The 27,500-nt window shown below is 43.8% G+C and overlaps 3 protein-coding genes across 3 annotated transcripts in view; 1 reads left to right on the forward strand and 2 right to left on the reverse strand.

Moving 5' to 3' along the window:
• The window catches only part of spag9b (sperm associated antigen 9b), a 38,117-nt gene extending 37,853 nt beyond the window's left edge, over positions 1 to 264 (forward strand). The window contains exon 29 of the mRNA XM_080541953.1: positions 130 to 264. Coding sequence (XP_080398079.1) covers positions 130 to 248 — 119 coding nt within the window. The 3' untranslated portion in view covers positions 249 to 264. The remainder of the gene's footprint in view (positions 1 to 129) is intronic.
• A 3,372-nt stretch (positions 265 to 3,636) lies between these two features.
• On the reverse strand, positions 3,637 to 15,269 carry grb7 (growth factor receptor bound protein 7; the record flags this gene model as incomplete). The annotated part of the gene is made up of 14 exons (XM_080541745.1): positions 3,637 to 3,783; positions 4,032 to 4,125; positions 4,389 to 4,476; positions 5,169 to 5,226; positions 5,860 to 5,979; positions 6,397 to 6,471; positions 6,703 to 6,801; positions 6,887 to 6,997; positions 7,160 to 7,297; positions 8,563 to 8,637; positions 9,798 to 9,919; positions 10,848 to 11,004; positions 14,631 to 14,751; positions 15,100 to 15,269. 14 exons carry the CDS (start codon positions 15,267 to 15,269, stop codon positions 3,637 to 3,639), a joined length of 1,575 nt encoding a protein of 524 aa, XP_080397871.1.
• A 3,853-nt stretch (positions 15,270 to 19,122) lies between these two features.
• arf2b (ARF GTPase 2b) overlaps positions 19,123 to 27,500 on the reverse strand; it is a 9,474-nt gene continuing 1,096 nt past the window's right edge. Inside the window, exons 2-5 of the mRNA XM_080541438.1 lie at positions 24,335 to 24,492; positions 23,754 to 23,864; positions 23,037 to 23,161; positions 19,123 to 21,167 (exon numbers count right to left, since the gene is read on the reverse strand). Coding sequence (XP_080397564.1) covers positions 21,006 to 21,167; positions 23,037 to 23,161; positions 23,754 to 23,864; positions 24,335 to 24,482 — 546 coding nt within the window. The 5' untranslated portion in view covers positions 24,483 to 24,492 and the 3' untranslated portion in view covers positions 19,123 to 21,005. The remainder of the gene's footprint in view (positions 21,168 to 23,036; positions 23,162 to 23,753; positions 23,865 to 24,334; positions 24,493 to 27,500) is intronic.

A 27,500-nucleotide genomic window follows, 5' to 3' on the forward strand; every position in this document is an offset into this window, starting at 1 on the left:
TGTGTGGGTGTGTGTGTCCGTGTCCGTGTCCGTGTCCGTGTCCGTGTCCGTGTGCGTGTCCGTGTCCGTGTCCGTGTCCGTGTCCGTGTCCGTGTCCGTGTCCGTGTGCGTGTGCGTGTGCGTGTATAGGGGACGAGGCTGGGGAGACAGAGGATACAGATGAACACACTCTGAAGCTCCAGCCCCATCTGGCCAAAGCTGAACGCAGTCACCTCATCGTATGGCAGGTCATGGCTAACGAGGACTGAACTTTGACCTCTCAGCCCTGACCCCTGACCCCTGACGCTGTCACACCTCTCCCATGCTGCCATGGAGACGGACTGGGCAGCAGTCGCCTGTGGGAGGCACAGGCCTAGGATCAGCTTACCCTCCCCGAATGCTAACCTTGATGACTAAGGCGAAGAACACAAAACTGATCTTCAATCAGTGTCCAGGGGGACTTCATCAGAAAAGTGGGAGGAGCCTGCTTAGAGCAGCAAACAGTCCAATCACAGTCGCTCTTTATGCATGTTTATTGCATGTTTCATTTAGTTTATTATTTGTTTTTTTTTTACTTTTTGGCTTATTGTCTTTTTCATTTTATGGGTTGGATTTTTAAATCCAAAAGTCTATTTGCTCTTCAATTACTGCTATAATTTTAAGAATTATTATTGAATACAAAATCATGTTCGGTTTATTGTTTTATTTTCCTTTTTATTTTCCTTTCTCAGATGTTTTCATGTTTTGCACCTCATTTTTTTTCTAATAGACTTTTTGAGTCCATACTCTCTATCCAAATACTGTGTGGTGATTGGTAGACTCGGTGCAGGGTGGTTCTTGACAGAACGACCTCTGTACTGTACTGTAGAGAGAGGGGACAGTAGTACGCTCATGTGAGACACACACACACCCCTGTCCACATAGAGAATGATCTAGAGGGTTTGCCACAGGAGAAGGAGGATGGTTTAGTAGTGTAGTTATGCTTTATTTGAAGTGGAAACCAAAGTCAGACCCATGTTTCGTAGCTGTCCAATCAGAATGCAAGGATGGGACAATCCAATGAGGGAGTCGATGCTGGGTGACCTGTATGAATAGGACACAGCTGTTCCCTTGTGTGGTGTTTTTTTCTCAAGAACAACATGGCTTTTGATTGTATGCAAGACCGATTAATCAGTTGCCTAAGTTCTCTGGACCTGGATCTGTAGTGGTTCTCCATGACGAGGCTTACGTCTAGGTAAATGTAATCGATAACAGAGCAATCGTTTCAGTAGCTACCGGGGCAGAGAATGTCCCTGTTCCAATATGTTAGAAATGCATCCTTCCTTCCTTTCCTTCCTTCCTTGAGGTAACCACTGACCTGACAAGGTTGGATCTGTGGAAATGGTATTATGGTAAAAGTGTTGGAACAGGGTCGCATCCTGGCCACTGCTTTTGTCTTCCCTCCCACCAGGTAGATCAGACACCTTAACGACATCTACGGTTGCCTTAGCGATGAATGTTCTGCTGAATTATTGACGTTTGCAGTGTGACTGACTGACAGGAATCGATTCTTAAGTGAAAGAATGTTACCACGGTTACCAAAGGACAAACGACAACAACCATCCAAAATTAAAACAGTCTCAACTTATCTCTGATGGGCTGCCTTAGCTAGCAGCATGTTCAACCCCTGTCTCTCTGTAGATATCAAGTCGTTCTGCAAGGTAGTCCTTGTTATAAGGATCATGGTATATAGATAGATAGATATTTTTTTAAGTTGTCATCTCTGTAAATGAAATTTGAAGAATATTCTTCAGGCAGAGAGAGGTGAGAGAAAGTATCGGACTTGTTGCTACTGGAATCTTCTGTACGCTCCATGTAAGAAGTCGCCCTTAGGAACAGATCCAGGATCAGCTTAGCCTCCCTAAAGCCTAACTTGAATCGTTAGGGGGAACAATGCAACACTGTCCAGCTTTTAGGAGCCATTCAAATTCTCCTCCCTTTTTGTACACTAGGTGGTTTGGTGGCTGTGTTCCCTGACGAGAGAGGTCCTATCTGATGGGCTGAGATAACACTTATACATTTGAAGACTATTTTAAGCCTATTTTTATGACTTTTTTGTATGTATGTCTTTTAGACTCTAATCTTTGTGGCTATTTAAGGACACCCTATTCCCGATCTAGTGCACTACTTTTGGCCAGGTTTGGCGCAAGTACACAAGACGGGAAATAGGGTGTGAGACCGGCCCTGTGTCTCTGGCCCCCGTGTACCAACTGACTGTGCTGGTGTGGGTCCCTCTGTACCTCTGTACTGAGGAGTGGGAGAGGAAGCCTTGTCTGTATGTGAGATGTGTGTCGTATCCTTCTTCTCCAGGAGAAGAGAGAAACTTCAATATCGCAATTTAGCCATTTCAGTATTTATTTCTATGAATGAGCCTTTGCAGTTCAGAATGTAACTTTGTACATGAAATATGAATATATATAAATATGTATATGAAACATTAAAATAGCTTGGATTTATTGTTTTGACAATGAGTCGTCGCATGTGTCACATTCAGTACACAAATAGTTGTTTTTCTTTCTTTTCTTTTTACAAGTGCTTCGGTGGTTTGTTTTCATTCTCTGACTGTAATGGTAATACGTCGCCCTCTAGTGGCGAAAAGTAGGCATTTCTCCAAGAGGGGGTCAAAAGTGAAGCCGATATCCTCATCCCATACCGGGTCTCTCCACAGCATCATGCTCCCCTCACTGCACTCTCATAAAAAACGTAGGCATATCTTTATAAGTCTCGCTTATTTAATTTGGATCAAGCCCAGCAGCCACATTTCACTAAGTCAAATCTACTGTAGCTAGCTAGCAATAACAGCCAGAGCCACTGGCTGACCACAGGACACTGTATGTCACAACACCAAGTAGGAGATTTAACAGCCTTTATTATTATCATAATTAATTGAACAGTTATGTAAAACATATATGGATTATGTGTAGGCTAAGTTACAATACAATTGTCGCCCATAAAAAACTATCAAGATATTGAACAAGAAGGAAGCGGTGGCATATAAATAAACTGGCCTTGTGCATTGGAACTTGAGCTGTATACACTGCACATGTAGCACCACTTGTGTGATAAATGAAAATGTTCAAGGTGAAAGCAGTATTAGATAACATACATATTTCCCCGATCTGGGACCTAGAACAAACAAGAACGATATCAAAATAGCCCCCCCCTTCACCCACAGTGTGCAAAGATTTGCATTTCAAGAGTGCTTAGTGTTATATCAGGGAGCTTTATATTGTGTCCTGGATTGAAGAACATGAACACAATGTTTTAAAGTTGTGCTACACTATGGTCATACTAGGTGATGCTCTCATATTGGCTGATCCTACCCAGTAAACAAAGAGTCCAAAAGACGTCCTCAGGGAAGCAGGAATGTGGGTTCAGATGACATCTTTAGGACGTCGAATGGACTATAGAAGACGATCTGTAGTCCATAAGACGTCCTAAAGACGTCATCTGAACCCACATTCCGGCTTCCCTGAGGACGTCTTTCGGACTCTTTGTTTACTGGGTAGGGTCATCGAGGGTTGCCCAGAAGTCTTATGGGGTGGTCCCATGGTCATATGGGGAGCTCCATGGCACGGGTCATACAGGGTGGCCCTAGGGTAATGGCAGGGGTAGGGATCAGAGGGCCACACAGACACAGGGGTGTTTGAGGCACACAGGGAGGATGCCTTTGTTGATCTGGTGGAACTCCACCAGCTGCAGCAGGTCGATGAACAGTGTGAGACCGTCATTCATGGTGTAGTACTTCCTACCGCCCTCCTCACACTGCAGACAGAAGAAGGACTTCAGGTAGGGTTTTTACAACGATACTAAGCAGTACCGCACAACAAACTTATCTGTGAATTTATGTTCAGTTGAGCTCTGAACACATCATCTTCTATTTGTGACAATGTTGTATGATGGATAGATGGACAGACAAAAGAAGGAGTGTAAAAGAGATGGATGGGTAGACAGATAAAAGAAGGAGAGGTCTTGGACTGATAAATGGGTAGTTCAGACGGTGTGAGACTCACAGGAATGATGAGGTAATGTTTGGTCTTCAACTTGCAACACAGCGAGAGGACAAAACACTGGACATGCTGCTGACTCTCCCGAATTAGGAACATCCTACACACACACACACACACACACACACACACACACACACACACACAACACAGTCATACACACAGGCAGATACACAACACAGTCATACACACACGCACATGTACACACACAAACACGCACGTACCCAAGGGGAGCATCATGTTATTTACAAGGGTAGGATAACGCAAATACACAGTCAATGGAGTGTAGAGTCACAAACAAAGTTGTCCCTCAAAGCAGGTTATGTGAGGGTGGGGGGGGGGGGGGGGGTACAGCGTACTCACCCGTCCACAAGCCCCTGTTCCTCTATCAGCCTCTGGGCCTGCTTCCGTGACACCCCCCCATGGAACCAGGGCTGGGTCCTGTGGATGGCTGAACACATACACACGGATGAACGTATGCACACACACAAAAAAATGCACATGCACATGCAAACACTTTGAAGTGGAGGCACTGTACATTCTGCTAGGAAAATACACAGACATAGGCATCCACCTGGCTGCTTTCACCTTGCTGTCACACTTCCACAACTCAGTGAAACTTGAATGAAAGCAGAAATGTTAAAGGTATACTCAATATGACGTTACCACAGGAAGTTGGACGACTATAGATAATCTCGGGCAGGCTTCTTTGTCCCACAGCTATCACGTTGCACTGCCATGCTTGTGTAGCCAACGGAACTGCTAGCGAGTGAAACCTCTTGAGTCAGATTCGCCCAGGTAAGAGGTTTCACTCGCTAGCTGTTCTGTTGTTGCTTTGCAGTGCAACGTGATAGCCGTGTGACCAGATTGAATTGTCTTGTTTTACACCATCTATGTCTGCTTTACACCAACTATGTCTGCTTTACACCAACTATGGTGGGTTTGAATCTGGCCCATGCCCTGCTCATGCCCTCTCTCCCATCTTCTCCTTACTTTCCTGTCTGTCTTCACTATATCTGTCCAATAAAATGAAAAGTATGACTGGGACTACCACTCAGAAGAAATAACGTTAAAAAAGGAGGTTGTGCAACTGTATTGGGATGTCTATGTTGACGGTATGTGTATGTTTACAGGATGACTTACAAGAGGGTCGCGAGCCAGGGGTCAGGTTGGGTAAGCTGCACCTCAAGGCTTCTCTCCTCTGTGGAATAACACATAAACACAAGCAAACCTATTACAACGCCATGTACAAAAACACACACACCTGGGTCCTTTCCTAACACCAGGGGAGCCACCCCTCCTAAATTTCGTTGTTTGGTACCTGTACTGTAGCAATGACAATAAAGTCCATTCATTCATTCATTCATTCATTCATTCATTCATAGCAGTATTATTCACTGTGCTGCGATCGTTGTGTTCGGCCTGGGTGAGACGACACGTGTTTGATTGGTCTGTTCTGTTGTTAGGCGGTTTGTGAGTAAACAAGTGTTGAGTTGATGCTACGACTCAACACTCATTGAGTGATCCTTACAAACCCAATAAAGGCACTTTGGATAAAAAACAGGAGCTAAATGACAACATCAGTCTCAATGCCTCTTCCTCCCAGTAAACAAAGAGTCCAAAAGACGTCCTCAGGGAAGCCGGAATGTGGGTTCAGATGGCGTCTTTCTAGGACGTCCAGATGACGTCTTTAGGATGTCTTATGGACTACAGAAGACAATTCTGTAGTCCATAAGACATCCTAAAGACGTCATCTGGACGTCCTAGAAAGACGTCATCTGGACGTCCTAGAAAGACGTCATCTGGACGTCCTTTTTCTCTCGCCCTGTCTCACCCTCCAGGCCTGTCCCTCCTCCCTCTCGGCGCTCTGGGCGTCTCTGTGGTTCTGAATGACTCGTCCACCGGCCTTCCCAGAGAAGTCCATCGCTACCAGGCTGGCCTCCGAGCCGCACCACTGAGGGAAACACACACGGACACGGACACACACACACACACACACACACACACAGACACACACACACACACACACCACACACACACACACCACACACACACACCACACACACACACACACACACACACACACACACACACACACACACACACACAGGAAAGGGGAGTGGGGAGTGGGGAGAGAGAGAGTGGGTAGAACAAAGTCAGTGCCCTGAATGCCATGAAATACATTAGATGAACTGTAACTGAGTAGAACATGATATAAGTTATTATAACAGTATAACATTCACTACACTGGATACCAACACAAACACGCCCAACAGTCTACATATTAAATACACTGGAAACCACACGTAATGTGCATTCATTTAGTATACAGTATGACATATTCCATGGTCTTGTCGGGTTAAGAGCTCACCTTATTGTCTGTGTCCTCCAGACGGCTGGGGGCTGACTGGGACAGCTGGTAGTTACACTGCAGCTGCCTCCCGTACTGTTCCCAGTGGACACACACATGGAGGTCAGAAGCTACAATCTAATCTACTATAATGAATCTATTTATTTTAACAGGTTTACAAGGTTCAAACAACAGGTTGATGAAAACAAGCATTGTGATTGGCCGAGAGGTGTACAAAGAAAGTGGAAGTGTGTGTGTGTGTGTGTGTGTATGTGTATGCGTGTGTGTCTGTGTGCGTGTGTGCATGCGTGTGTGTTGTCTCCTCACCTTAAAGAGTCTAAATGCAGAGGTCCAGCATGTGCGTGTCTGTTCATTCTCTGCACAAAGTAGTTTCAAGTCCTGAACACGAACACGGTCTCTGCAAGGCTAAACACACACAGACACTTCTATAGTTTTTACGTTTGAGGAAATGGCACTCTTTAATGCAGTCAGGAACAGCTGTGAGTGTTACCTTGACACAGAAGGTGAAGTCGCCCGGGGCGCTGTAGAACTTGCGGCTGTTGGTGACGTTGTAGACGTTCAGCTCCTCCAGGTCGGCTATGTACTGCAGGTGACGAGGCTCCTGGGACACAGACAGATCATCAGACAGACAGACAGATCATCAGACAGACAGACAAATCATCAGACAGACAGGCAGAGAAACCAGCAATTGATTGTGTATCTATTACACACGTTTTCCACACTTTCTCAAACTCAAACACTTTGGGCATTGTGACCAGCTGACCTTTGAGGAGCCCTTGCTGGAGCAGTAGAGGCCGGAGCGCCTGAGGAAGAAGTAGACCCTCTTCCAGGACTTGCGGCTGGGCTCCCTCACCTGCAGGAACCCCTGGATCTCTGGACACGTCCCCGACTTCAGCAGGTTCTGGACAGGCAACCACATCTGGGTTAGTGTGGATCCAAACAAGCAAACAAGCATGGCAGGGGCAAACTGGTTCTAGAGGGCCACAACGGATGCTTGGTTTCACCCTTCCTTGATTAAGACAGTGATTAGTGAATTAGATATGGGTAACCAGGTGAGTGGTCTTATCAATAGCATCCATTTATGGATGTCATTGCAAGGGAGACACAAACATCAGCTGACCCCAAATAAAAAGCAGACCAATTGGAACAGCTCACACTGAAGCAGCATGTCCGAAAAAAGTTAATCTCAATGTGTTACTGCCACTAAAAATGGTAGAAATCCATACATGATCAGATGAAGGACAAGTGAAGGACTGGTCCAAAAACCAGTTTACAGAAAAGTTATTTGTTTTATTGGACATTTTGGAACATTTCCATGTTCTCTTTCTGCTTGGCTGTGTCGCCTCCTAGCAGCGTAGTTAGCTGTGTGCATTTCTATCAGCTCAGGCTGGAGAAACTGACATTAGTCAGTAAGTGTGGGATCAATCTTTCAACAACACCAATCAATCAACTTTTAATAGAACATCTCAATTGATGACACTTCTAGTAGGCTTAATCCTTAGTCCGGTAAATCATCACGTAAAGCTGCACCTGTCTAGCTAAGCAGGTTTCTGGCTGAAGGTGCAGTAATTATTTAGCTTGGTTGTAGATGTGAGCCGGCATTGTTTGCACAGAGCACAATAAGTCTGACAATGCGGTGGTGAAACATGGGCTAGGCAGGTGATCACCACACTCAGCTTGTTTGGTTAACCCCTTCTTGAACCTTTTCCACGAAGAAGAAGAAGAATGTTTTATTGGTTGTGTCATCAACTTGTCAGTCAATTGTTGGAATTTGTTTTGCTCTAGGCAAAGTAGTCTAGCCATAGTTGGCGCCCACTTAATTAGGGGTTAAGTGCCTTGCTCGAGGGCAAATGCAGCTCCCTCCTGAGGCAGAGATCGAACTACTGACCTTCCAATTGCTAACCGGCCTCTCTTACCCCTAGGCTACTGCCGCCCCTGAGTTGAGGTAGCCCCACAGAGCGACAAAATAGAGGCGTTATCACATCAGCTTGAATTAGCAATCAATATACCCTATGTAACCTTTAATGCTAGCTACGTCTCCTGAGTGAGAACGAACGGCAGCTAGGTATGCACGGAAAGTTCCGCCTGATATACTGTAAAGGGAGACAAAACTGTTACTATGCCTGCGCAGTAGGGTGTTGTAAATACAATTGTTGACTGGCTTACCTGGACGAGCTCTGATGATGTCATTCCCTTGCTGACATCAGCGCTGTCAGAGATCATATTCTCAGGGAAGAAGAGCTGCAAGAGGAAGCCAAAGTCAGTCAGACAGTCATAAATCAAAGTTGTTGTTGTTTTAGACAGTAGCCAAAAGAGGACCTCAGTGTACTCTGATATGGTTTCAACATAATCATGCCATGTTGCATTTTTAAGATCGGCTTAGTTCTCTAACAGCGAGCTGCACTGGCTCAACAACATCTTGAAGCATCTTGTTCCAGCTGCAATCTACTGTGAAATCTAATGTAAAATATGAAATCTAATCTACCAGCAATCTAATGTGAGTGAAAAGAAAGCAAGCTGACTCAACACCCTGCCATATTACCTGATCTCTCTTCATGTCAAACTTTAAATAAACATGCTCACTAAGAGCCACAGCGGCGTGAGTGTGTTATGGTGTCACAAGTGATTCGAGCGATCATTGAGAACCACCCCACCCATAACCCCCTAGTCTACAGGAGTCGTCTGGGTGATTGTATAAACTGGTAGCACCTGTGCTGCTCTGGGTGCTTGAGAAGAGAGAGAAGCATTGACAGCAACGTGTGCACACGTGCAGTCAGCCAGCCATGTAACAGGATGAGCAGCACAAAGAATGTGATGTACAAGATGTTAACACTGAACGACGTTCAGTCTGAGTGGCACTGGCACACTATCACTATCTGTCAATCTGCCTTACCTGCAGTGACATCCCATCCAACCAGTATTTAGTCTCTACTGCATTATTCAAAGAAGTTTTTCATACAGTGACGTATATTTACTGTGGTTTTGAAACATTTGGGATATCATCTTTCAGTCTTTTCAAGATGTAAAAGTCAGTATTTAACACTTTTCTGTGTTAAATATAACGCTAAATATAATCTCACAACTTGCAACAACTTGCAACAATTGCAAGGGTGAAAGCAATGGTTCAAATCAGTGATAACTTCTGGGAATTAAAGAATGTTAAAGTATTGTAAGGATGCCAGGGGGGACCCATGTAAGTACCACCGGTTTGGGGTGCTTAGGTGGCGTAGTGGGTTAAGCGTCGACCACGTAACCGCAGGGTACCCGGTTCGATTCCGTCCGCGGACATATCCTGCATGTCATCCCACATCCTTCCTGTCTAAATCTCTACTGTATCTGTCAATAAAAAAAGAAAAAATATGAGTGGGACTGCGCCACAAAAACCAAAAAAACGTAAGTACCACAGGTTTTCTGAAGAACTCGTATTTGGCGTAGTTCTTGCGGAACAGCAGTTTAGTGTCGCCCTCCGGGGGCCAGGTGGCCTGCACCTCCAACACAGCCTCGTGGTCCTCCAAGCATCGCTCTGGGGAAACACAGAGAGGATAAGGGAGAGTCACACCCTGAAGCCCCTAGCCCTTTGGAACCTCTATGCACCTGAGAAAGGTCTGACCTTCCAATTGCTAACCGGCCTCTCTTACCCCTAGGCTACTGCCGCCCCTGAGTTGAGGTAGCCCCACAGAGTGACAAAATAGAGGCGTTATCAGCTTGAATTAGCAGGTATAGACAGGTATAAGCAGTACTCAAGTTGTAAAAGAAAATCAGGGGGGATGGTGGATTTGATCATATAGGGACAATTTTAGCGTCAGTGACTTCAGTGTCAGTGACTTGGTAAAAATGTCATTGCATGTGTGCGTGCCCCCTCCTCGCCCACAGTATTTTACTCAATATGCGCAAAACTAAATGTTGAAATAACAGTAATTCCACGTTCATTGATAAAATGACATAAAATGGTCATTTGGATCAAATGGTTGATTTAGGATTAAGAGACACAAAGTAGGTAGGTTATTATATCAGTTCTATTAATCATGAATATATGTTCAATTTCAATCAACCACCAGGTGCTTCTCCTCAAAATGTCTAGAACACCCTTGACAGTAACAACATGTTTATATGAAAACTGCGTGTAGGACACTCAGACTTTTATAAAGCGCTTTTCTTTAAAAAAATAGAAAAAAGCCATAAAAAGAGACCATAAAACTTTAGTAAATGAAAGATCTCTTTCATTCAAACATCTCCTTCCCTGATCTTTACTGATTAAACATAGCCATTACGACCTTTAAGAACCTTTTAGAACGCTTGAATGTTACATTCTGGACCTTTAAAACCACAATTCAATTTCATTAGATGGCGCCAGTCTTTCCCATTCATTTGAGATCGAGGCCTTCAGATTTCTCCTAATGCATATGTTCCAGAGGGACGGGGGTGCGGCTGAAAAGGCCCTATGGTCTTACCCAGGCCCAGGGCTGGGTGCAGCTCGATGAGGGCCCAGTTCTCCTGGTCGGAGCAGTGGGCCGTCTGGACCAGCATGTGACACACGTCTCTGGCCGTGGCCCTGGGAGACACCCACAAAGACCGGCTGTGGCTGTCCTCCCCAAACACCTTGATCAGCTAGAGAGAGAGAGAGAGAGAGAGAGAGAGAGAGAGAGAGAGAGAGAGAGAGAGAGAGAGAGAGAGAGAGAGAGAGAGAGAGAGAGAGAGAGAGAGAGAGAGAGAGAGAGAGAGAGAGAGAAAGAGAGAGAGAGAGAGAGAGACAGAGAGAGAGAGAGAGAGAAGAGAGAGAGAGAGAGAGAGAGAGAGAGAGAGAGAGAGAGAGAGAGAGAGAGAGAGAGAGAGAGGGGGGGGGGGGTTGAGTGGTAATGATTCATTTTGCAAGTACTGCAGATACAGTAACACTGCATTCATACGAGAACAGAGAGACGAACCATAGATATACAAAACCATAGACAGAGAGAGATTCCCCTGAGTAATGTACGCATCACACAGAAAAACAGACATGATTGCAGACACACAATAACCTATGTTAAAACAAGTACAAAGATACATACTTAAAACCAGAAAAGGTGTTCATCTTGAGTGTGTGTACTTATGTATCTGTCATGTGTAGTACTGTCTGTTGTTGTCTGTGTTATACAGTGTTGTTGTATATATATGTATACTGTACAGTGGTGTGAAAATGAATTTCCCCCTGGGGACAATAAATCTAATCTAATCTAATCTTTGCTGAGTAAAAACAGATGCTGTTGTTAACCATCACTGGTATCACGCTATCATGTCAACAATGGGAGGCACAATTGAAGGGAACAGCAGCAGTACAAAGCTGCCACTGGCTCGCTGTCAAAAAAAAGCTTATCCAACGCAAGAGACAGGAAGCCAAGAACCAGTCGACAGCTTTCAACACAGAGATGAGATCATCCTTTATTGACCTTCTTCTTCTTCTTTGACATTGAACCTCCCCTTGAACCTGCTTAGCCTAATCCCTGTCTGTCTCCGTGTCTACATCTCATAAAACAAAACAAATGTGGCAAATAATACTCGTCCTAGTAGTAAGAGACAATCCTAACAAGATAGTGTGACTACAATTCATTCAGACCAAAAAAATAATAATTGTCTTCATGCCGTTATATGCTCCCAAAGTGTTATTTTATTAGATAGACAACATGTCTATGTTACGGTACATGTGGGAATACGGTACATGTGGGAAAACTAGGGTTAGGGTTAGGTGCTACGTCGACTTGGTACATGCTGGCATGTCTAACCCTAACCCTAATCCTATCCCTAACCCTACCCCCAAACCTAACCCTAACCTTAACCGTAGCACCCTAGCACCTAACCCTAGTTTTCCCACATGTACCGTAACATCTATACCGCACTGGGCCAGGTACTACCACAACACCCCTATTTTGTAGTAGAATAGTGTAATGAAATCACTGTTGTTCTCCCCACCTCCCTCTCACCTTCCTTCCCCCCTCTTTTTCTTTCTCAAAATCTTTTTCACTTTCCCTCCCTTCCTCCAGAACAGTCTGATGCTGTGACTGGCATACAGCCTAGCAGGGGAGGTGGAGGCCTGAGAGAGGAGCAGGTTAACCTGGGGAGGCCTGAGAGAGGAGCAGGTTAACCTGGGGACAAGGACCGGTTGCGATGGCTCACGCTCACCCTGACGCAATGTCTGGCTTCTCTGCCAACCCGCAAAAAACCCGTAAGACCTGAAAAGGTTACCTGTCAATCAACAGGTAACAGCACAGCTTGTTCTACAAGACACGGCGACAGGACAGATAATTGCTATATACTCAGAGAGCCTCGTGGGGGACATAGTTTGAACCTCATAACTCAATAGCCGCTCAAATAGCTTAAGGAGAGAAAAGAATACCTTTCTTATTACATGGAAAAACATTACTCTTCTTTGCTTTGCGGTTTGTCTCAACTTTGGGGAAAAATAAAACACAGGACAACCATGAAATTAAGAAAATAACAGATAGCTTGCCATGGTTAGAGAAACACAGGGGCAAAAGAGTAAAAAGGAGCTAGCATTATAATGACCATAAGACCAATTTTGAACTGTTGCTGGCTCTGGCTCTACACACCAAAAGTTTGGATTTTAAACTATAAAATTACTATGAGGTTGAAGTATAGATTCTCAACTTTTATTTGAAGGTAATTGTGCACAGTACATATAGGTTTCACCATGTATAAATGCCAACACTTTTTATACAAAGTTCCCCTATTTCAGGGCACCGAAAGTAATGGGACAGATTCATATTACGTCAAAATTAAGCACTCATGTTTAGTATTCGGTTGACAATCCTTTACATGCAATACCTGTCTGCAACCGATTTACCCCACCAGACGCTGGATGTCTTCTCTGTTGATGCTCTGCTAGGTCTGTGCAGCCGTCTTCAGTTGTTGTTTTTTTATTCTTTTTGCCTATAATCTTATTATCAGGAAATTAAATGTATGTTCAATTGGATTTAAATTAAGATACATTAAGACTGACTTGGCAAGTCAAGAACATCTGAGTGTTTCATTTTTTCGGAATCGGCTTCCATTGGAGAGCAATTACTTTAGCAATTACATAACTGTAAATATAACTATGTGCCATAGTGTTCCATTGTTGACATTTCCTATGTGTTTGAGAGGTCAATAAACAAGTTCCTGTGATTGAGGAAAAAGTGATTGGTACAGTAGTAGGTATCGCATTTAATTTGTTGCTTTTTATTTGAAAGAAAATGGTCCAGCGTTTTTTTTGATGAGAACAAGAAAGTTAGCTTTCCCTCTGGCAGTTAGACGTTGGGTTGGCAGAAGACCAGTGTTCAAACCTGGTTGGCCAGACAAACAGTAGGGGGCTAGAGCATTTCTGCTACTACAGGCATCTTTCAGCATCCCAGAACAGTAATACGTCACATACCCTCCCTAATCTGTCAACACCAGAATGTCCTCATACCACTCTGGTATAATAATCTCTCAAAGTTGGCCTGATCAGTAAACAGAAGCACTGTCCAAACCAAGAAGCGCATAGCCATTGGTTATTATTCCAACCAATGCCATCCACAGAACCCCCCCACGCACATCCCCCTCCATTTGCTGCATTCCATGTGTGTGTCGACTTTGAAGCTCGTCCTTTTGAAGAAACACCTCACATTCGTGTGATTAGTTCAAATAATGACAAGTGCTGAGTCACCCCCCCTCTAGGCTACAAGTTCTGTCCAGACGTAATGCAAGGCATGATTGCCTGGGTACAAGGTTATACCCTCTCAAAAATGAATAGTGCATTTATGAAGTCGGAAACTCGCAAATAAATACAAGCTCTGAGTGGGAAAAATCTATTTAAATGGTCCTCCTACTAGTAATTACAAGTGGGAAACACAGGTATCATCCTCGAGCTCAGAGTTCTAACCTGTAGTTCTCTGACGTCATGTCAACAAGAAAGTAACCACGAGCATTCTCTGAAGCTTACACTAACGTGAGATGGAAATCTAACCACCATGTGTTTCTAAGCTGTTGAATAAACATTGACGTTTGTTTTCGTGATTTGCGACTTTTTGGAGTTGCAAACTTGCAAAATGTAAAGTTAAAGCGGCTATAACTGGCCAATGTTAGCCATCACCTGCGGACATTCATGTTGTTTGGAGTTTCTGACCTCAAATCCCTTGAATGCTCCGAACTCGGAGGTCCGAGACGGTGGTGGAGAGGTGGGAATTCCAAGTGTCAGAGTTAGTCATGAATGCACCAGAACTTACATGTGTGTCACTTGACAGAGGTGAGAGACCAATCAGGACAGGGGATTGAGAAGGGCTGCACAGCTCTGGAAAGGGATTGGGTATGGAGGGGACTGAAGAAGAAAGTGACTCCGACTTGATTCTGGAAAAAAAAAGAAGCCAAAAACATAATTCACAAACACAGCCAAGACAGAGCAGATCCATACTTTTAGCATGACATCATTTTCACAATGGAAAAACATAAAATCAAAAGCTTTCTTCTTTCAGCGTCTCCTTAAGTGCACTTTGTGCAAACTTTTAAGAAAAACCCCATTGTGACGTACTTGCCAAATGCCTTCAGGGACAATATCAATATTTGACGGTTGCGAAAGCACGTCTGAACATCAGAAGGTGACTCAGTCAGGCTGTTGACTCAGTTTCCGCCCATGTAGCAATACTGCCTGCTGAGTCACAATGGCCATTGTGTGTGAGAGAGTATCAGTAGTACTACCTGCTCCTGCGGATGACGAGGGGCTGGGAACGGCGGACGGGAGGAGGGTTGGCTAGCAGAGGAGCCAGGGTGAGGGTGGAGCTGCCCAGCAGCCCGTCCTCTCCGGAGGACACCTCCTCCTGCTTGTCTGAGCCCTCAAAGACCTCCATCCATGGCCCTTCCACCTGCATTACATGACCCGGGTGTGTAGAGGGGGGTTTGAAGGATGCAGTCTAAAATACACATCCATATCCAAGGCAAGGGAAGGGGAGGGGAGGGGGGGTACCACACAGACATACACACACACACACAAAATACACACGTTAGGAGAGCAGTTAAAACAATAGCAAGCACTTTTTGCCTATAAGTCTTATACTGTTAATCAGTAACCTCTTGTTTTTTTATTGTTTTATTTGTACCTAGCGTGGGCTCGGATAAGTAATGTCAAGCAGAAACTTGAAGGTGTAAGAAAGAGTTCAGCCAGAGTTTTGTCACTAAGAATAGCTTCTCACCTCTCACCACCATGGCCAAGTGCCAAACAAACTTAACCAAAAAAAGGAAACCAGTATTTCCACAGAGTACTTGACACATTTCAAAACAATAAATATCCAAACACATGGGTGTGTGTGTGTGTGTGTGTGTGTGTGTGTGTGTGTGTGTGTGTGTGTGCGTGTACACATACAGCGGGGGAAATAAGTATTTCACCTGCTGATTTTGCGAGTTAACCCCCTTACAAAAAAAATAAGTCTATAATTTTAATGGTAGGTTCATTTTAACATTGAGACACAGAATATTTTTAAAAAGTAGTAAATTAACATTTAAAAAAAATGTATAATGTGATTTTCTGGGATTTTTTAAATTTATTTTTTACAAATATTCTGTCTCTCACTGTCAAAATGAACCTATCATTAAATAAAATATAGACTCAGACTGTTCATTTCTTTGTTTGTGGGGTAAACTCACAAAATCAGCAGCGGGTGAAATACTTATTTTCCCCACTGTATGTGTGCATGTTTTAATCTTAGTGTGTCCTGTCCTGTCTGTTTTCGGTTTCAGTCTCATAAAACTAATACAGCTCTTTCTCAAACTCATAATATTGTGCTCCACCAAAATGATAGGCTGTACTTTCAAAAGGGACAAATTGCCTATATGAGGTAGACAAGCTGGGTAAGGTGAGGTGCAGTGATTGCCCTTGTTTCTACATAGCACACCCTAACGGAGGGCAGTTATGGGGCGCTCATTGAGAGTGGACACAAAGGCCCATTGTGTGGGCAACATCTTCCCTGTGTATCAGGTGAAGCTTGCTGCTCCTCGAGACTCATTTGTGTGCGTGTGTGTGTGTGTGTGTGTGTGTGTGTGTGTGTGTGTGTGTGTGTGTGTGTGTGTGTGTGTGTGTGTTAGGATAAATGAGGGCATTCATCACAACATTGATATTGGTGCACTTGAGTGCAAAAGTCACCATTATGTACAGGCTATCTATGACAAACAAGACATTGCAAAAAATAACATTAGACCAATGATGGATAACACATTCCTACGCATAATAGGACAGGACAGGATCCTGGGTTAGATCATCTCAGTGTATCTTCATAATAGTTACATGCAGGAAAAGTGGATTGAAATTCGGTAAATGTTCGATACATTGGATTTGCATTCCAACTCCTCGTGAGCTTAGAATTATACGGTTCTATCTCCGTTTAGGGTAGTTCAGAGATATTGAGCTTCAAAGTTTTTACATTCCATTATGTTTTGTGAGATGGAACCTTTGTATTTTATGAATTACTAACTCCAAAAATTCTACATTTAAAAATTAACACCACACAGGCATTAATAAACACCTAATGGATCAGATTATGTAAAAAACTCAATTTTGACAAAAATGGAGATAGAACCTTATAATTCTAACGTCACGTGACCTGTTGACTGAAGGCCATTATTCTTCATCCGCGGAAAGAAACAAGTAGTGATGATGTCACCAGCCAGGGCCACCACACCTGTGCACCCTGCCCCGTGTCTGAAGGTGCTCAGAAGGCTTCAGGACACAGAGTACGGGACAGGACAGGAGAAACTGCAGACGGGTGTGTTCTACTTCTAACTACTCTCTCTGTGCCAACACACCTCATACTGAAACTCAACCAGTCTGCCCCGCCAGGCCAGTGCCTTATTCCCTGAACACAGTTAAGATTAAGCACAATATTATGAGTTTGAGAAAGAGCTGTATTAGTTTTATGAGACTGAAACCGAAAACACAGAGACGGGACAGGACACACTAAGATTAAAACATGCAGTGGGGAAATTGTTAAAAAAAAAAAATTTCTAACTTTATCTGATCTCAGACTCTTTAGCCTCTGTCCATACATGTATTTATCATCGTTAACAGCCTATAGTATTATGAATCTCGCAACCCAGAATCGAATTTCTAGTTTCATATAGTGAGCCGATATCGATAAAGACATGAGTTTTACGCAATAAGAAATTGGCAGCTGCCGACTTCTTTACTGAAAATATTTTTGTTTAATTTCAAGAACCGTATCAATGAAATAATACGCTTTTACAGGCTACAAATGTGTAAGAATGTATCCGTTTATCCTGGCTGCGATTGCCTTCACCTGGACGCAGGTCACACTGATCGAATTAACCTCCGATCAGCTTGTCTGTCTCTACTCCCAACACGATTTAGAAGCCTTAGAGAAACTTACCTTAGTGGGAAGGATTTCTGTATGTCAGCTTTCAGGCATACTAAACACAATGTCCTACTGTTTCACTGTTTCACCGACAAAGTGAAAGTCCTGTTGTTGAAGCTTCACCTTCTCCACTGTCCCCGTCCCTTCCAGCCTGAGGAGGAGCATAGTAGTAATAGTATGCAGAGAAGGTAAGACATCCTCCCAGCCCAGCCTCTCCTCTCACCGTGGGGAACGTTGATTCATATTCAGTTCATACATCTTGTGGTGGTAAAAGTTTAGGTAGTAATAGCTTAGAGATAGATCTTCAAACATGAGCAATAAAAAGTAAATGTATGCCTATTGAAACCCATTCATTCATGCAAAATTAAATGCTTATTGCTTAAAAAGTATAATAATAATAATAATAATAATAATAATAATAATAATAATAACAATTTAAACAGCAGGACCATATCTCCAACTAGGCAATTATCTATATCATGGATAGTGAAACAATTTCTCTTCTGTCACTATTCAAGATTGTGTATTGAGAGGCACATTTCTATGGATTGTTAGGGATGTTAAATGAAGGTCATTATGATAGTGTCACGTGACACTCTTTCTAGTAATTATCTTGACAAGTTAGTGCACGTCGTCATTACATCGGTATCAATTGCAAGCTGTAGCCGATTGTAAGCAACCGAGTTATCTGATAAGATACCAATGCAACTTTAATCAAGTTCCTATAGTGTTCAATTTCAGCATTTCATTCAAGTGTAGCCTAACGCATATACATGCTTTATCAAAGTGACTACATGAAGTGTTACGCTTTAATCAATGCCTGATGTTGAATGCTTGACGACGTGCACTAACCTGTCAAGATAATTACTCGAAAGAGTGTCACGTGAAACTATCATAATGACCTTCATTTAACATCAACAATCCATAGAAATGTGCCTCTCAATACACAATCTTGAATAGTGACTGAAGAAAATTTGTTTCACTATCCATGATGCCTAGTTGGAGATATGGTCCTGCTTTTTAAATTGTTATTATTATTATACTTTTTAAGCAATAAGCATTTAATTTTGCATGAATGAATGGGTTTCAATAGGCATACATTTACTTTTCATTGCTCATGTTTGAAGATCTTTCTCTAAGCTATTAATTTACTACCTAAACTTTTACCACCACAAGACTTTTAACCAGCTGAAGCAAGGCCACAAAATGTCCTCCCTTTTGCTTGCCCTTGAATAGCTTGTATTTGGTTTCTCACCGTAACACAAAGCAGTCATGTCACCCTCCACACAAAGTATTAGGATCAAATCATAATGTTTTAATGTGTTCAGGAAATCCCCACAGAAACAGTTTGCAGGGGGAACTTACAGATTTACAATCATTCTCGACAGAAGTGCCATCCTTAACCCCCCCCCGCCGCCCCCCACACTGTAAGTGGGCACTCAGCTCATCATTGACCAGTTGGAATGGAATGGACTTTATTTGTCATTGCTACAGTACAGGTACCAAACAACGAAATTTAGGAGTTAGCCCCCGTGCCCCCCTGTAAGTCCTCTACCGACCGTCCTTCCTTCAGCTCTGAGGATGGGCAGGTGCAGATGCCAAATACCTGTTGTTACGTTGGTCTTAGTAACTCAAGTATATAAAGCACATCCAGACCCCTAGGCGTATTTCCTTCATTTGCCTGGAGCATTACAATTAAAAGAGCCTTCATATTTGGTGCTTTCCTTCATCACAACCAGGAAATGATCATCGAGCAGGCTGGGTACAGCTTGCTGAGGTACTGCCAACCTTTTTGTGACAAGAAGAATCTCATGAAACATTTCCAGGTAGAAAACAACATGTAGAGCTGTAGGCCCTTGAGGATACACTACTTTAATATATAAGATTTGTCATCCTGCTCAATTCCATTTGGTTCAGCAGTTGTAGTACAAACAGAAAATGCTAGAACTACGGACAAAAACAAGACATGTAACATTTTTCTTTAGAGGAATAAAGTTAGAAGCTTCTGAATGTCAGTGGTCACCAGAATAAAGCAACCTTGATGTTTTGAAATGCCCAATATAACACATTGGTGACCTTTAATTAAAATTGTGGGTGCAGCTTTAGCCATTAGGAACAATGTGTTGCTGTCCTGTTGACTACCGCCACGAATACAATTACATTCAGTCAATTAAAAATGCCATGTGGGCGTTGTAAGGTTTACAGTTTGCGATTGGAGGCAAATTTAAACACAAATGCAATTAAATTCAGCCAATTAAAAAGACCAAGTTCTCACAATTTGGTAATGACTACTGACAAATGTAAGGTTTGCAATTGGGAGGCAAATTTAACACAAAGGAGAAAACTACCCTATGGTTGTTGTTGGTTTGTGCTTCATGGTCTCTCTCGCAGGGGAAAAAGGTAGTGTTCGTTGGAGAACCATTGTTAAGAGTTGTATCTATCTTAAGCATAATAATAATCTTAATAATGAAAAAATAATAATAATAAAGGAACCAGCATGTTTTCCAAATGATGCAAAGAACGACCAAGGATGGAAAGTGATCTTTTTTGATTTGCTTCAACCTGATACAGGTTAGGATGCAATTTATTTCATTTTTCTGCAGGTGGGGCTAGGATTTAAAAACAAACAATAAAATATGCGTCCTATCATTCAACCTCAACAGCTTGTGGTACAAATCAGGTTACAATACAGTATTGATATCTACCATGGAGAGAGGAGGACAGTTTGCACCCTTGTTCCTTCTTTGCCTTGTGAAAACCATGCTTGGTGTGGTGAGTAGGGGGGGGGGGGGATGGGATGGGGGGTCCGTGCAAGACAGAGTTGAGGTGGGGTGGTATAGAGGTGGGAGGGCGCCTTGAAGAGCCAGACCACTGTTTCCACAGGAGGTGTGTAAAAAGGCACGCCAGGGTTACTCCCGAATCCCAGCTAACAGACAAGAGACGCCTTCACACCCGCACACTGAACACACGCACGCACACACCCGACTGCAAACACACGGTAGTCACACAACAAGCAGCACAGGCTAGAGCCCCATGAGTAGGGATGGAGAGTAAAGAGAGATCGAGGGAGGGAGAAAGGAGGAGAGGGAGAGGAAGTATTTTTTTCTTATTTTTTTCTTTTTTCTTATTTTTTTTAGAAAGACCAAGAGGAGGGAGGAGGTCAGGAAGGCCAGGGGGCCTGGAAACTGGTGCTGCCATTTGTGTCAGACAGAGAAAAAAAACAAAATAAGATGGTGGAATGGATCATTTCTGGTTCTTCAGCTGGTTGGAGAGCCAGTCCAAGCCCTCGTAGAGACCGTCCCCGCTGGTGGCACAGGTGGCCTGGATGTACCAGTTGCGCTGGCGGAGGGCGTGGAGGCCCAGCTTGTCTGTGATCTCTGCAGCGTTCATAGCGTTGGGGAGATCCTAGTAGAAGAAGAGGAACAGCATTGAGTCAAACGTACTACACGAAAATGTATGGGAATTTCTGACACATTTTTTATAGTGTTTCAGATTGACTAGTTTTAAAACATCAAAAACAATGTTGTAAAACTAGTCAATCTGAAACACTATTTAAAAATGGTCAGAAACCCCCCCCATATGTTTTTGGATGAATTCTCTAGCAGGAAAAAGTAAATCAAATTGTATTCATTCAACACTGCACTTCAGACGCAGTTCAAGAATGTCAATGTAATGATTGTATGTGTGAGGTCAATGAGTATCAACCTCATACATCATATTTAGAAGCAAAAAGCCCTAGAGGGAGATGAGACAAGCAAAGGCTGTTTGTACACGATTGTGCTATAGATATCTGAGAGCCAGTGGGTGCTTGCGCCGCAGAAATATAAAGCAGAGACTCAATAAATGATCACTTCCTGTAATGCTTACGAAGCAGCCTTACTAGGGCATTTCAAGAGGTACTGGAAAGAAGAAATTGTAGCGGACGCTACTTAGAGACACTGACATGATTCCCCAGCATGTTTGTTTTGTGTTATATGGTCTAGTGGCCTTTAAGACTTGGTCACAGTCGCGACGCATGAGGCTGTCACGCATTCATCTGTGAGCCTGTTGGTTTCACTTTGAGCTTTTTATGCTAGTTGAGCTAGGAGGAAATAAACTTTTCACTGCAAACAAGTCTCCGGTTCCTTCCGACTACTACAGTGTGCGGCGAAGAAATAGAATAGAATAGAATTAAAAACCAAATATCCCAGTGTTCCCCACAAAATAAGGAATCGAAAACCATTGGAATGGAAACAGTTGGGCCGTGGGAAATAGCGCTTCAACATAGCGCTTATTTAATACAACGGATGCCAATACGCACCGACTCCATTTTGATGCTCCCAGTATGACGAGAGGCAAATCTGACTGGCTTGTTGAAGCTCATGTTTTCATGTTTCATGTTTCAGCCAACAAAAAACTGACCGCATTGCTTCATTTCACAGTGTCTGTGTTAGTGGGGTCATCAGAGACCCAAATATATAGCACAAGCATTGAAAAAGTGAGTTTTTATAATATGGGACCTTTGAGAATTTCTGCGCTTGCCGTTCGGCCTCAAAACTACAGCGCAGGCTTTTCAGCGTCTAAAGGACACCGTGCTGCGAGACCTGCCGTTTCTGTTCGTCTCACTTCCATCTACTTCCTCGGACGCCGCATCACAATGTACAGGGCGGTGCCCCTGCCGTTCGCTGAGTTTTTGGGCACGGTGAACTTTTATCATTGCTTTGTTCCCCGAGCAGTTCAGCTCATGCAGCACCTTTACAACGCTCTCAAAGGCACGTCCGCAAAGCTGTTGACTGGTCCACGGAGGGGGACAGAGCATCCACTGACCAAACGCTAGGCTAATGGCCAAAGGCTTTGGCTAATGCGATCATGCAGGCCTCCGACTCGGACGTCCAGGCTTTCAGGATGGCTGTCATGGGACTCCAGTTGGAGGACATTTGATCCGTGTTTGATGACGCCGGTAGCACGCTCCGGTGTGGCGTTTCCACCGAGCCGCGCGAAAAGGAGACGGCAGGTTTTCAACACCGTTCACGGCCTGTTCCACCCAGGTAGGAAACTGCATCAAAAGCTGGTGGCAGCTAAGTTCACCTGGCACGACATTTGGGACTGGGCTAATACCTGTATGGTATTAACAGACTTACTAGCACATATCAAGACGAGCTGGAAAGACGACGTAATCATTGGTTTTCGGCTGAACAGGTGCAAGCACACACTGGCTCTTCCGGATCTAGCACTGAAGTGTACAAGCAGCGTACATTTGGTGTTAAATGGACGTCTCATTCGTTAAAAGCTCACCTGTTTGTTCGCAAAAACGAGAAGCACGGCATCTCTCAGCTCGTCCTCGGCGAGCATTCTTGTCAACTCCTCCCTCGCCTCGTTCACTCGCTCTCTGTCGTTGCTATCCACCACAAAGATAAGCCCTGAGGAGAGAGACATGGTTACAGAGTGAATAAAACACTGGATTGGTTCTTGATGAGAAATCCTATTTCTTAGAACACTCAGGCAAACATTCCTTCCTTCCCAAACACTTCTCAATTCTGGAGTCGAGCAGCAGGTTGAAGCAAGAAAGAAATCCCATGACTGAAAATCGTCTATCTTGTTGTGTCAGCAGCACTGTGAACTTCCTCTTAGAAGTCAGCAAGGATCCATATGACTAAAACCAGTCACAGTGACTGAAAACTAACTAACGGCTACTCTTCAGGCTACACCTTAACTGCTCCTACATTACTACCCCCAGCACTGTGTCTCCTAAGACTTCGACTGCCCCCCTTGCTCCAGTGTCTATTAATAAAATAAAATAAAATTAAAAACGTTCTTTTTTTTCTTCTTCCATCACTACAACTGCCAGTGGCCCCTGGCCTGAGCTAGATCACTCTTCCTGCTAGAACTGGTGAATTGACGATTCACTTGCTTAGTCAAATGTATCGATTCGTAAGTCGCTTTGGAATAAGGCGTCTGCTAAATACCCCCAAAAAATAAATGTAAAATGTAAACTAAACTTAAGTGTCTCACCTTGAGTGTTCTGGAAGTAGTGGCGCCACAGTGGCCTGATTTTGTCCTGACCGCCGACGTCCCACACCGTGAAGCTGATGTTCTTGTATTCTACTGTCTCAACATTAAAACCTGGAGAAAAAAGGAGAGAGCGATGTTTAAGCATATATCCATAGCCTAAGCCATTGAAGCAATGGACCTATCGCTAAGCCACACCCCCTTTGAAAACTCAGACAAACAAACAACGCCTCACTGACAGTGACTGACTGTGACTGAATGACATTCAATGACTTACAATGGTGGGAGTTGGCAAATTTCTGATTTCTGATTTACCACAGCAAGTAATAGACATGTTTTTTTAAAGATGACAAGGATATTTCGTCTAGAAGCTTTTCACCATCAGATATTAGCGAGTTGTTTGTCTGAGTTTTCTGCCTGTAGTGACTTTTGCTGTGATATGATTGGACAATTTCTATTTTGGGGCGTGATACATGGGTTGGTCAGACTTTTCATTACAATGACCTACACATGTGGGTGGAGGTGTAGCTAGGAGCCTGTGGGGGATCAGAATGGTTTGAAGGACTAAAGGAAGACAACCTTACCAATAGTGGGAATGGTAGTGACAATCTCTCCTAGTTTGAGTTTGTACAGGATGGTAGTTTTTCCAGCAGCATCAAGTCCAACCATGAGAATCCTCATCTCCTTCTTGCCAAATAGGCCCTTGAACAGCGTTGCAAACATATTCCCCATGGTGAATTATCTGTCAGGAAAAAGAGGGAGGCAGGTGAGGAGAGTTCAACACGTAGGGTATTCATGTCACAGGAAGGCACCATGAACTCTGTCAACCACTGCAGAATACGGATGTCCCAATTTCTTCAGGTAAACATAATAATAATAATAATAATAATAATAAATACATTATTATTATTAATAAGACTTATATAGTGCTTTTCTAGACACTCAAAGACGCTTTACAAACTGAAAAGATTGAGTAGTAACAATAAAAAGAAAATACATAAAAGAAAGTATAAGTAATAGATATGTTTATTATTATTATAAGGGCCTAATTAAGGTAGTGCTGTGTCCCACATGGGAAGGGGAGGGGGAGAGGGTTAACTGGTGACGGCAAGCTTGAAGAGGTGGGTTTTGAGGGCCTGTTTAAATGTCGGGAGGGTGTTGGCCTGTCTGATGTGGTTGGGGAGGGCGTTCCAGAGGGATGGGGCTGTGGCTGAAAAGGCCCTATGTGACGGGCAGGCCTTTTCCAAACCCGGGTCTCCCACTTTGAGGACACAAGCGTCTACCGTTAGGCCAAAACGACATCCTCAAGGTCAGAGGGCGATTTCTATGTCACAAGAGCCTGATTCCAAATCACCCCCACAACAATTTATACTAATTTAACTAAAGGTGCATTATGTAGTTTTTATTATTCCGCTTGGAAATATAATTAAATAACCATGCTGAATCATTACTTATGACACATGGACAGTGCGTGCACCTGTCAACACCCTGCCCTTCAGCCTGAATTTGCTTGTTCAAAATGTTCGGGACGTTTCTTGGCGTCCACCACCGCTGTGGGTGTGTTAGCTCCCAAGAGTTAACTCCCTTGGTGGAGCTGTTATCGGACCATACACAGGGTCAGCCAACATTTCCATCTGTGTTGCTTCTTACAGCTTTGAGTTGATTTCTCAAAATATTATTCCCAAATTCGTTAGGCTATGTGTAGCCTTAGCCTACATGAAACAGGGGCCTTCAAAGCGGAGTGGAAAAAGTTGTGACTGTTGGAAGACATGCTTATTTTCCACTGAAGTAGCCGCCATCTTGTTGTGACATTTTTGTACGTCCCACCCCCCTCCTGTCAATTTGAAATATATTTTTGGGCCGAAAACCCTGTTTTTTGTCAATACCGCCATACAACCGTCATAAATTGTCAGGGAATATCAGGGAATGTCAGGGAACTCCCCCAATCGCAGTTGCATTTTCACCATATTGGATGGATTGGAGGTACAGTGTAGCCTACATTTTGCAGTTTACTGTACCCCTGTGTAAAAACAATAATATCAATGCTACATACGACGACAAAGATCCACCGACGACGCCATTGCTCTCCACACCGCTCTCACCCACCTGGACAAGAGGAACTCCTATGTGAGGATGCTGTTCCTAGACTACAGTTCAGCGTTCAACACCATTGTCCCCTCCAGGGTCGACACCAAGCTCAGGGACCTAGGCCTTAACCCCGACCTATGCGACTGGATCTTGGACTTCCTGTTGGACTGACGCCAGGTGGTGAGAATGGGCTCCAAGACCTTAACACAGGTGCCCCCCCAAGGCTGTGTCTTAAGTCCCCTCCTCTACTCTTTGTACACCCACGACTGCTTGGCCACACACGGCTCCACCTCAGTGATTACATTTGCTGATGACACCACAGTGATTGGCCTGATCACCGACAACGACGAGACGAACTACAGGAGAGGTCGACCGCCTAGCTCAGTACAGCAAGGAGAACATCCTCTCCCTCAACACTGACAAGACCAAGGAGCTGGTGGTGGACTTCAGGAGGAATGGTTGGGACCAGGACCCCATCACCATCAACGGGTCAGCCGTAGAGAGGGTCGTCAGTTTTAAGTTCCTCTGCATTCATATCTCTGATGACCTCACCTGGGACGTGCATACGAAACAGGTGGTGAAAAGGGCACAGCAGCGCCTCTTTCACCTCAGGCGGTTGAAGAAGTTACAGAGGCACAACCGAGAGTATGCTACTGACTGGGTGCATCACTGCCTGGCATGGCAACTGCACTGCCCTCAACCGATGTAAGCTTCCTTCCATCCAGGATATATATACGACAAACGGTACACCCCACCCACAGCCCGTTCGAAACGTTGCCGTCCAAGAGGCGAGGCCTCTTCCGGAGCCTCAGGGCCAAAACTCAGAGGCTAACCAACGGCTACTTCCCCCAGGCGATCAGGCGCATGAACAAGCCCACTGTAGACAATTGACTATCTTCCCCAAGCACACCCCGTGTATACGGATGGACTATGGAAACCTTAAGCCCGCAGCCACTTTACTACTGAACTATCTATTATCACTAGTGGCACCACTAATGTATCCTGTCTTACATGTACTATTGTCACCTATATGTTGTATCATGCCTATTATTTTTTGGGCACTTATGTCCTGTACTACTGTCACTTTTTTAATTATTATTATTATTATTATCTTGAATTATTACTGCCTTATGTCTTGTGCTGCAATGCAATGTCAGGAACCGAAGCCTAAGAATTTTACTCTCTTACTGTAATGTGACGCAACAATAAACTTGATTTATTGATAGCGATTTTTGCATGCATATTTGTCGTCTGAAACGTGATGCGAGTTGTCAAATAGCTTTCCGGGAGCCTTGAAACTACCCCCCCCCCCTACTTGTCAAGCTATCTGTGACAAAAACTATACTAGTCTCAGGTGGGGCTAGGCTGTGGGTTTGGACAGATAATGCAAAAATGTACTCATGCAGGTAGATAGGCATGGGCCCTTTTAGTTATCATGTTTACAATCACCTGCCATTATCAGTAATGCAAGCAAGTGAATAGGCTAGAGACACCTAAATCACACTTCCCTTTGCTCACAGACTCAATCACACAGAGAGCCAAAGTCAGCTCCACCCCTTTCATTTCTGGTACCAGAAGTGCATATCTGTCCTCTCTTCCTCATTAGCTAGATGTCCAACCTGGATTATAAAGGATCTGTTCAAATCACGCTCCAGGGCCAAT

The sequence above is a fragment of the Nansenia antarctica genome, assembly GCF_963989245.1.
Source record: "Nansenia antarctica genome assembly, chromosome: 11".
NCBI lineage: Eukaryota > Metazoa > Chordata > Actinopteri > Argentiniformes > Microstomatidae > Nansenia > Nansenia antarctica.